Source organism: Furipterus horrens, unplaced genomic scaffold (assembly GCF_987537825.1).
Source record: "Furipterus horrens unplaced genomic scaffold, mFurHor1.1.pri manual_scaffold_9, whole genome shotgun sequence".
Taxonomy (NCBI): domain Eukaryota; kingdom Metazoa; phylum Chordata; class Mammalia; order Chiroptera; family Furipteridae; genus Furipterus; species Furipterus horrens.
In genome coordinates, this window is record NW_028327179.1 from 96,101,999 (window position 1) to 96,113,371 (window position 11,373).

Sequence of the window (11,373 nt, forward strand, 5' to 3'; positions counted from 1 at the left end):
GCTGGACACAGCTTGGGTCCTGGTCTCAAGGCAGGAATCCTTCCCATGGTGGGTCTTGCTACGTGCCTTGGGCTCTGAGACACATGGATGAATGTGGTCATGTCAAGAATGAAATGAGCAGACTGGTGGTGTCAGTCTGATTTGGGGATGCCAGCTACTTACAGGAAGAGTCTAGAGTCAAAATGTTGCCCTGGACTGGGGACTTCGGGTAGCTGGGGACCTGCAGCATCTGTAGGACATGAGCATTACCCCTGAAGTGAAGAAAGACTTACCAATCACAAACACCTTCATGTCACCCTGCACTATGACCTCACTTCTCCATCATCCAGAGAAGCTCATCTCTGGTTGGTTGTGGCCCTTAGGGAAGCCCTGGTGAGCCTAGCTCCCTAACCAATTTTCTGAACGTCTCCTCTTGAACGTCATATAAGGGGATCAGGCAATGTGTCCTAGAGTTGTGATCTGAAGTCTGCTACCATAGCTGGATTCTTTGTCCCCAGAGTGGGGTGGGGGGCGAGGAAGAACTGAGGCCAAGGCTACGTTGCAGCTGCATAGACAGGTGTGTAGTTCAGAGGAATAAGAAATGATTTCTGTGAGCCAGGGAAGAGCTGTGTATCATCTGAAGTCCTGGTCATTCTGAAAAACTCTGGTACTGGGAACATGAGGAAGGGTAATCTAACCTCTCCCAGACGCGCACGCTGTGGCGAATGTTGACTTTTTCCGGAGAAAAACAAACGAGCTCAACAAGGAAAGATCATGAGTGAAAAGGGCAATAGGGTGATGCGTCACGTGGGCCTGCAGGGCAGCTCGCCCACTCCCTTGCTCTGCATATAAAGAGAGTGCTGGGCACCTGAGCGCCAGTTCTCCGGACGCCAGCCCCGCCTCCTCCAGCATGCGCTCCCTGCAGCTCCTGTTGAGGGCCAGCCATGCCGCCCTGCTCTTGGTTCTCTGTCTGCAGCTGGGGACCAACACAGCTCAGGAAGACACGTAAGCCATGCCTTTCCCATTCTCCCACAAAAAAAAAAAAAAAAAAAACAATCTTTGGGGGGAGGGCTTCTCTCCTATCGTGGAAATCTGCATATCTCTTCCTGAAAGCTCTTTCAACTTCCCAGAAACTCAGTCCTGGGAGCTCTCATGAACCCATGCCAATTCCCACCTCTCTCCTCTTAGGAGCCCCATCAGGCCCCCTCACATCGCCACGGGGTGCTTCTAGGCTGCCTCGAACACAAGGCTCCCAGTACACATGTAGGCTGTAATTAACAGTTAGTCTTCCTCCCAGGCTCTGACCGACACTGTCTGACGTCCACCGTCTACACCTTCGTTACATTTCTGCTCGGTGAACTTCACCTCCTCACACCCTGCCTCCTAGAAGGGAAGGGTCTGAGCAGGTCTGTGCGTTCCGAGGGTAGCTTTGGGCCCTGTTGGCAGGACTCACTGCGTGGCCAGAGGCGCTGGGTCTTGAACTTGGCCCCATGGTCTAAGATTGAACTTGCCTAGCTGTTTAGACATTCTTCCTAGTCTGAGGTCTGAAGACAAATGTGAGGAACTCTTGTCCATGACACGCGCACACACACACACACCCCGCCCCCAGGGATCTGGGAGCACCAATTCATAAGCCAACTCATTGTGGGCACAGGCTTGAAGGAAGCAGGAAAACTGGGGCCCCCAAGAATGAAGCAGGAAGTGGGAGCGTTTGGAGGGAGAAGCAGGGTCACGCATCAAATCTAGGAATTTTTTCCCTAGTTAAAAAAAAAAAAAACGTTTCAGATGCTGGGTTTCTGGACTGTGATCCTGGGGGAACCCTCTTGTAGCATGACCAGAGGTTTCGTCCTGGGGGAATTCTTTCAGGGTTTTGACAAGCTGATTGATATAATGGACATGGGTGGGTGTCTACAAAAGCCTGAGAGGGACAGGTTCAGAAACAATGTCACTCCACTTAGCCCTGAGGTGTGGCAGTTTGTTGATAAGCTGTGCTAGTCAGGGTGACTGACCATCCCAGTTTGCCCGCAAATTTCCTGGTTTTAGCCCTGAAAGCCCTCCACCCCAGCAAAGCGCTCCCTGCAGGCTCACTGGGAAGGTTGATCACTCTTGCTGCTCTGGTCATCCTATCAGCCCTAAATTCAGGTGCAAATGGGAGGAATTTTGAAGGCGCTGAGGGCTTCAGGCCCCTCCCTTGCTCACTGAGCGCCAGAGCAGCTGGCACAGGGGAAGAATCTCTCTGGAATCTGATGCTTCTCCTAGAAAGCCGGGCTGGGAAGCATGGGGTGGGGCCAGGCCACGGAATTCCCTCCTGTCTCGCCCATCAGCAAAAGGAAAGAGACAGTAACTGCGGGTCCTGAACCCAGTCCTCACTGACTGAAGGGGATTCCTGACCGTTCTCCTTGTCCCCATGTGCTTTTCTCCATCAGGTTGTCATGTGTGGCCTGAACGCAGGGTGGGACCTATAGTTCCCAGATATGGCCCTGTGTCAAAATGCCCTGCAGAGCTAAAGCAATGCACATCCTAGGCCCCACCAGGAACCAAAGAAGGGGATCTGCAAGGATGGCCTCTCCTGCAGGGCGTTGAGACGTTTGTGATTCTGTTGATACGAAATTCCCTACTAATGGTGGCGGGAGCCCGCCCAGGGCATGGACCATCAGCAGAACCTATAGAATTTTATTAGGAGAGGACGTGGTCCTGTACTTTTACTGTTTTCATAATGTATTTTTGGTCAGTGGAAGGAAAGAAGATTCTCCATTTCAAATAAAGGATCCAAGGTGCTTTTTATTAAGCAAAACAAAATCAGTGCAAACTAACCAAACTACCTAAAAATCAAAGCTGCCCCGGGGGTTCTGATCTCATCAGCAGAGCGTCCCCTTCCCCTCGTACCTTCCCGGGTCCCTGGACACTGCTTATTGGGCCCCTCTCTCTGAGGGACCGCTCACTGCTCGCTCCCTGCCTTCTGTCTTCCCAAAAGCAGCCGGCGGCCGATCCTGATGGATTTGCAGATGCCCCAGATCACAAAGGCAGATGAAGAAGTCACTGTGGAGCTCAGAGTGCAGACAGAGCTGAAAGAATGTATGGTGGTAAGGAGCGGCCGAAGGTGGGAGAGAAGTGAAGAAAAAGCTGCCTCCTTAAGAAAAATGCATTGGATTACGTAGGAAAACAACCAGATTAAAGAGCAGTGATAAAATTATAAAAAATAAGCATGCGATACAGTAACATATATGTTTCTTTACACACCCATTAGCTGAAAAAGGCAATACATTCACAACCGAATGGCTTCGCTGTGTTTTACAAAGGCTGCAGCTGCTTAGCCTGACTGAGCGCCGTAAACTGGGCGCTGGTCTTTGGTAACAGATCACACGGGTCATGCTGGACACCCAGTGGGTCCTGGTTTTTTGTGTTGATTTTCCAAGTGTTAAGAAACGTTGACTCGTGAACATCCATTGTAGTAAATGCAATAAAAAGATAAGCAAGGCGAAGTTAGGCTTCTCTAAAGAAGCACCAGGATCTCTGGTGTGTTCTGGATAAAACTGCAATGGTGAGAACACTTGAATTCACTGTCTTGTGCTCCTTGGGGCAAAGTTACCAGCCGTGATGACCCGGGCAGGTTCTGGGAGACAAGCAGCCGGCCCCCCGCCAGGCCCACGGAGTGAAACACCCCGTAGTCAGGGTAGCAATGAGGGCGGGCACTCTTCCGAGATATATAAATCTGTAATGCAGCACGAACAAGTCTATGTTTCTCCTCGTGATAAAATCACGCACTGCTAAGGCCACAGTGGATCTTTGATGACATTCATAGCAGAAGGAACGCTCCGTGTCCACGGGAGCTAGGGAAAATAAAGATACAATTTCTTTCCATGTGAGTTCACAGACTCACTGAAGTCTATTCACAGAGCCCGTGGGTCTGTGGCCTCCGGGATTAACCCCCGTGCTGAACATGAACTAGAACACGAGCCTGCCTCCGCTGAACCCGATACAGGCAGCGCTCTGAGATCATCCATTGTAGAGCACACTCAAGTTCAAAAAGATACAAGGAAGGTTCTCTTCAGGATTTCATCCACTCCTCTAACAGCCAGGCTGGGTGGGTAGTGGCTCCCCTCTCACGAAGGAAAGACATCACTTCTGTTACTGAAGGTCACCGAGGTTGAGAGAAAGAGAGGAGGGCCTTGGTCACAGCGCTGCAGCAAGGCCTGGCAATCAGGCCGCGGTCACGGTCCTGGGCAATTCCAGAAGTCCTGGCTGGGAACTAAGGCAGGCCTGCCCCTGCCTGCCCCCCCAATGACTTACACCCAGGATGAGTGCTCCTGGCCCCAGGCACTCACCTCTGTCCCCCACCCCCGAGCCAGAATGTGAGCATGGGGGAGGGGTACCTCAACTTCAGCTCCTGAAATGATACCGCAGAAGTGGACCCCCTCATGCTCTCTCCACCTCCATCCCTGCTCTTTGCCCACGAAGGGCACCCTCCTCCTCTTCTTCTGCTCTCTCTGGTCCTTCTCCCCCTTTCTACTCCCATGCTAATGCTAGGTCATCTCTCCGCCTCCCCGCCAGATTAAAACTTACCTGGTGAGCAGCACACCGATGGAGGGGCCTTTCACCTATAAGTACACCGCCTGCCTGTGTAACGATTACCCGAGAACCTTCTACTGGGACTTTGAGACCAACAGTAAGTAGAGGAAGTTACTCAAGGGAAGAACTGCCCACCAGAGAGGGGAAACCATAGAGAAACGCGGCTCCGGATCTGGTGCAGAACCAGGCAGAAGGATGGAGGGGGCAGTGGGAAGGAGAAAGGGGGCGGCGGGGATGGAGGCCGCGCCCAGCTTCCAAAGGCGAGGGCTTGTCTACGAAAACCTAATAAGGGTAACACATTTGCAGGTGACTTGGGGAAACTGAGTCCCAGTGGGGAGGTACCAGAAACTGACACAGAAGTTTGGACACTGGGGGTCGGTGCTACCAGAGATGACCTTTGTCCTTGTCTCTTTCAGGCACTGCAAGGATTGCTACAGTGGTCGATGTCATTCCTCAGTTAGGTATCTGCCCTAATGACGAGGCAGTGATTCCCATCAGAGCGAACCGTTTCACTATCTTGAGGACTCTGTTTGTACTCTGATCTGACCGGAAGCTCTGCTGCGCTGCCCCCCACCCCACCCCACCCCCAAGATGGTTTTCTCCGAGGGAATTTGACTGGGAGATGCGTTGTGGTCTGTAAAATAAACTTCTCACGGGCTTCTCTGTGTTGTGTCTTCCCTCCAAAAGCTCTCCCAGAGGAGCCTCAGAGTACCCACAGTTTCCAAAACTTTGCTGAGGAGAGCTTATGGGTTCTCGCTGCCCATGAAGAGGGGGAAAGAAGGGGTAGAGAAGAGCAGGGTCAGGCTCACAGAGAGGAAATGCTGGCCCTAAAACTCAGCAACTGGGGGGTGGGAAGTGGACCAGCGTCCAGGCCTCCCTGCTCCTTGGTCTTCTACAGCCCACGGTCCTCCCAGGAGCCCCTGCAGGTCCCAGGAGATGGCAGTCAGCTGCATACGGCAGAGTCGGGGGCAGAGTCTGGGGTCCCCAAGATAAATGACAGTGTTCTATTCTGTTATGTGGCTTCTTTTCAACCGGGGAAAAGCGACGGACTGAGTGATGCTCGGGACTCTGGGCTGCACAGCAGGCAGAGCGAGCGGAAGGGCAGAGCGGCCCAGAGGGTGCTTCCTGAGCCAGGGTCTCGGGCACAGAGAAGGAGGAGGGCATCCCGGCAGAGAGAGCAGTAAGCACCAAGAGCCCCAGGCATGTTCAGGGCAGGGGAGCACTTTGATATTAGGCGGGATTAATAGCAAGCCAGGTGGCCTAACAAGGAGGCTGACGGGGACAGGAACAAAGTCACTTTGTAAGGGGACCCTATCTTCCAGTCCACCAAGCCTGAGTGGGTATCAGACCCAGGGCAGGGAACCAGCCACTGGGAAAGATTACTTGATACACTACATAGCAGCATTGATTGTATGTCTAACATGCACCAAAAATGCACTGAATATTTTTACTTATATGTTTTATCACAGGCCCTATTAAAAACCACACACACGCACACATACATACTTGTGTATACATATATACACACACACAATGGAATATTATTTAGCCATGAGAAAGAAGGAAATCCTGCCATGTGTAACATGGATGAAACTTCAGGGTATTCTGCTAAGTGAACTAAGACAGTGAAAGGCAAATACCGTAGGATATTGCTTATAGATGAAGTCTGCAAAGGCTGAGCTCCCAGGAACAGAGTAGAGGGGTGGTCACTGGGGATGGGTTGTGGGGCTCCTGGGAGATACTGGTCAAAGGGCACAGCTCCCAGTAATGACCTGTCTAAGCTCCCAGGATCTAATGTACAGCACAGTAACTATAATTAACAATACTGGGTTATATACTTGAAAGTTGCTGAAAGGGTAGATCCTAAATGTTCTCACCACAAAAAAGAAATGGCGCTTATGTGACGGGATGGAGGGTGTTAGCTAACTCGATGGTGATACGCATTTTGTAACATGTAAGTGTACCAAACCTACACATTAATACACCTGAACCTTAGAAAATGTTTCATGTCAATGGTATCTCAGTAAAGCTGGAAAAATATTAAAACTAAATAAAATTTTAAAAATCACATGCATTAAGTATTTATTAATTCAATAAATGCCTATCAGGTTCCTACTCTGCTTGCTTTACACACCTGGTTTTACAGAAGGAAATCGGGGACTTTTCCTCCTCATCCTGTAAAGCTTATATTCTGCATGAGGGTAAACAATCAATGAGTCGATACTCGTTTTACCTTCTTTATGGGAAAACTGAGGTGAGAGGAGATACGTAATTGGCACACAGCCAGAGTGGCAGAGCGAGGGTTTGACCCACACGGGCAACCTGACACGTGCGAGGGCCCTTGCTCCCACGTGACCCAGACTTTACACTACACTACACACTCCCCCACACACAGATTACATACTACACTACATACGCCACACACACTACACGCTGCACCATGCACACACTACACTCTACACACTCTACACACACACTACACTACACACATAGTACACCACACATACACACACTACACTATACACTACATTACACACACACTACACTACACACATTACATGCACACTATACTACACACCACTGCGCCATGTACACACGCCCTGCATCACACACACACTACATTACACACACACTACACTACAGACTATATTACATACTACACTATACACACACTACACACACTGCACACACACTACGCTGCATACACACTATCTATACACCACACTATACACACATACTCTATACTATACAATAAACCACATACACACTACACATGCACTGCATACTACTTACATATACACTACACTATACACTACACCACACACACACTACACTACACACACACTACACTGCACAAACACCCCCCTCCCACCTGATGTGGGCTCCTCAAAATCTCCAACAAAGACATTTCAGAATTGCCCATTTGAGCTCACACACTAATTCCGAGCCCACCTGTACTTCCTACTACTCACTTATCCTCCAATGCAGCTAGAAATCCTGATTGCTTAGAGCAGCCCTGGCCAATAAAAGCAGAGAATATATTGTAAGCTACACGTGTAATTCTGGATTTTCTGATGGGCACACTTTAAAAAGCTAAGAGAAGCAGGTGAAGTTAATTTGCTAATGTATTTTATTTCACCTAATACACCGCAAACATCACTTTGAGATGTCCAACTTATTTCACGGAGTGTAGTGTGAAGTTAATTTGCTAATGTATTTTATTTCACCTAATATACCGCAAACATCACTTTGAGATGTCCAACTTATTTCACGGAGTGTAGTGCTCTCTAGGTCCATCCACACGGTCACAGTGGCATGGTTTCCACATACGGTAAAAGATGGTGCACAGGCTTATAATGGCGGTCATATTGGGAAGTACATCGATGTTGAATCACTGTGTTGTACACCTGAGACTCATATATCATATGTCAACTACAATTTTAAAAATAAATACAGAAAAAAAAGTAAAAATGGTAAATAAAAACCATTGTTAAAATTTAAAAATATAGAGAGAGAGGCTTTAACTGGGGTCTATCCCACACACAGGAGGCCTCAACTGGGTCCACTCCCATACCCAGTCTGGGTGGCCTCATCACCACATGACTGCCCCAAGGCCGTGTCCTTGGGCAGCTTCTAACACGGGGAAAGCAAAAGCAGGGTGGGGAGGGACGGGGGAGCTTCCGCTTGCCTAGGTGCAGCTCCCAGGTCAGACTGGCACCCATGTTCTCTTCATGACCTTCCCTGACACCTTCACACCTCATCCTACCCGCAGTGTTAATTGCAGCTGAATGTTGACTTTTCAAACAGGAAAACAAACAAGGTAGCAATGAGAGAAATCCCAAGGCATGATGATTTTGGCTGAGTGCTCCTGCTCGTCTTGCTATGGTAATAAAGACTGTTCCTGTCCTCTGGGTGCTCCTCAGCACCTGTTCAAGATCAAGGCCAGCCCTGCTGTCTTGTTCCTGACTCTGCCTGAGGCTGGCTAGGTCCCTTCTCTCTCCTCCCTACAGAAAATGTCCCAGGGAGGATACTTCCCCAAACCTAGAAATCCACATTCTGGGTTTCCCACCCCAAAATGATCCTCCCTGGGAGTCTTCACTAGAGGCACCTCTTGGTCTCACTCTTCCCCTCTTCAGAACCTATTGTAGAAGTTACTGAATCCATGACCTACTGCTAACTTTGGGTTTTAATTCAGTTTCTACCCTGAGTTTATCACTCCCACACTTAACTCCTAGGAAGAGAAGTAGGGGCAGCAGTGGGGACTTGGTCAATAACTGTGGGATGAGCTTTGGATAAGATCCACAGGCTGCCTGTGACGGGCCGCGGCTCTGGTCACGACCCCGACTAGAGGGTTGTGATGATCCACCCGCTCAGATGGTCCCTGTGACTTCAATGACGGCAGTGTTCTGCTCATTAAGCTCTGACTCGTACACTGGAGTTTAGGGTCTACAAGGCCTGAGCATGTTTCTTTAAGCAAGGAGAGGCAGAACATGATCCTGAAACCTGCCTTTTCATGAACCTATCCCTATATTCAGGATCTATGATGAGATAAAGCTGCTCTCCAGTTCTATAATCATCTGCCAAAAGGGGGAAAAGGAAATGTCAGGTTCCAGTTCCTTTTCGGGGGAGAGGCATTGAAAGGGGACTCTGTCTTTACAAGAGGAAAACACTTAGTTCCAAAAAGAAGTTGGAAACTCCCTAGACAATAAAATGTGGAAAAAGCGGTAGGGAGCAGATGGGAATGGAGACATGGAGATTTGAGTTAAGAAGGGATACCTGCCAACCCTGGGGATTTCTTAAGGAGAAGAGAGGCGAGGAGGACAGGGGTGATGTATGGGGTGAGTCAGGAATCAACCTCACTGGGCTGACTTAGTAGGACTTGTAGGTTGCCTTCTCTTTTGAGGAAGTGAGCTGGTGAACCAAGTCAAGTTGACCACCATATTAAACCTTAATTCACTGGTGTGATAAATATCTGAGACCCTCAGTACTCCATGTCTGTCTAGAGGCTCTACTCGTGCAGAAAGAGAAGCTTTTGTGGATTCGGCGATGATTACCCAAGAAAAATGAGAAGGAGCAGAGAGCATCCCAGGCTACCATAGACGATGCCACCAAATCACTGCTGCCCCAAACTGTATCGTGGAACTTCAGCAGGGAGTCCGTGATGAGGGAAAAGCGGTGCTCTCGGCCCCGTTCCCTGCCCTGTTAGTAGAACAAGAACAGGACCTCTTTCCTTCAGCCCATGGCTGCCTCGGCCCCTCCTGCTTTCATCCTCCCTCACAGACCATCCCAGTATTGGACTTTTATCTGACGTTGGGTTTCTGCCTCTTTTGCCGTATCTAGAGAGGATGTGATTTCAGCACACCTGTCAATTCGCCGGTTTGGAGACTCAGATCACTTGGTATCACTCGAGGTTCCATCTAATGCAGTCGGTGCACGGTGATAAGAACGGGGGCTTAATTCAGAGGGGGGACAGATGAGGAACAACAATCATGTCGCGGTCATCGCTGACTATGTGAAACAGCGCCTTGCCAATACTTCGCCTGCCGATGCTCTTGCATGCACTCGCCTTGAATCTTGGAGCAACCCTCTCAGGGCTGTGTGTATTATTATATTTTAAAGATTAAAGAACTGGTAGTATGGAGAGGATAAAGGGGTGGAAGCTTTTAAGCATGAGATCAGGACTCTTCTCTTCATCAGGGGAGGAGAGGAGAGGAGAGAAAATGCAATAGAAACAAAGAGAAATGGAAATAGAAACAAAGGTGGATAAAAATGAGTAACAATGATCAAAAAGCTCTGCTATCATTGTGCCGTCTTCCCCGCCCGACCACCAGCCCACAAAGACATGAGGCCGAGCGAGGGAGCTACCACCAGCCAGGCCACGGCAGGTGTTGGAGAAGCTGAGAGAAGGTGGTAATTACCATCTCCCTGTAGCTGGCGGGACTTCCCATCCACACTCTGTATATTCACTCCCCTCCTTCCCGGGGGCATGATGTTTGTCTTTGGGTGGCATTCCAGCTTTCTGCCAGCCAAGCCTGAGGCTGTGGAGTTAAACAGTCACAGAGGTTAAACAGAGCCCAACCTTTCCCAGACGCCTTTGCTGCTGGGAACATGCCGCATCTCTGACCTCCCCGACCAAGGCCTATACCAGAACACATACCATTATTGCTAAAATGTTTCACTGAAGAAACTACTATTCTACTTCCATCTACTAAACTTAATTCTTACCAAAAATTATGTTTAGATGACTTTTGAAATTTCATCATAATGTGGATGAAAAAAGGCCACATGCTAAACCTGCCAAGCTCAGGGGAGGCCTGTATGGTGGGCCTTACAAACTCAGAGACCGAAAGTAACCACATAGGATGGCCTGAAATTAAAACTTCCCAGCTAAAAGCGAGTCAGGGCAGGTAGTCAGTCATGTCCTTGGCCCTGTCTTTCTTGACAAAAGTCAATCTTTACCTCAACTGAGTCTATTATCTTTTCGCATCTATGATAACACACCTTTGGAATGTCAGGGTAATTTCCTCTATCCAGACCCCTCAGGGCAAACCCTCCCACCAGAACGGGGACCACAGAGACCCTCAGCGTTATTTTTATCCTGTTAATTGTTGACACACACCCCTATGTAAAGAGAAGTATGTGTCTCTGCATTTTTACTTTTTATCCAGTCCCAGAGATTTCCTCCTACCCCACCCCACTGCTTTGCTTTCTTCTACCTCCCTAATCTATCGCCAATGACTTTCATGTGACACCCTTAGGTCCTTCCCTTTGATTCTGATGTATAAAGTAAGTGGTGAAACTGCCATTTTCCAGAGCAGGGTCTCA

At 49.2% G+C, this 11,373-nt stretch overlaps 1 protein-coding gene across 1 annotated transcript; it reads left to right on the forward strand.

Moving 5' to 3' along the window:
• The first annotated feature begins 858 nt into the window (after nucleotides 1-858).
• PIP (prolactin induced protein) lies at nucleotides 859-5,206 on the forward strand. The gene is made up of 4 exons (XM_090286837.1): nucleotides 859-984; nucleotides 2,954-3,062; nucleotides 4,531-4,645; nucleotides 4,965-5,206. Exons 1-4 carry the CDS (start codon nucleotides 890-892, stop codon nucleotides 5,087-5,089), a joined length of 444 nt encoding a protein of 147 aa, XP_090142963.1. The 5' UTR covers nucleotides 859-889; the 3' UTR covers nucleotides 5,090-5,206.
• Nucleotides 5,207-11,373: the final 6,167 nt, after the last annotated feature.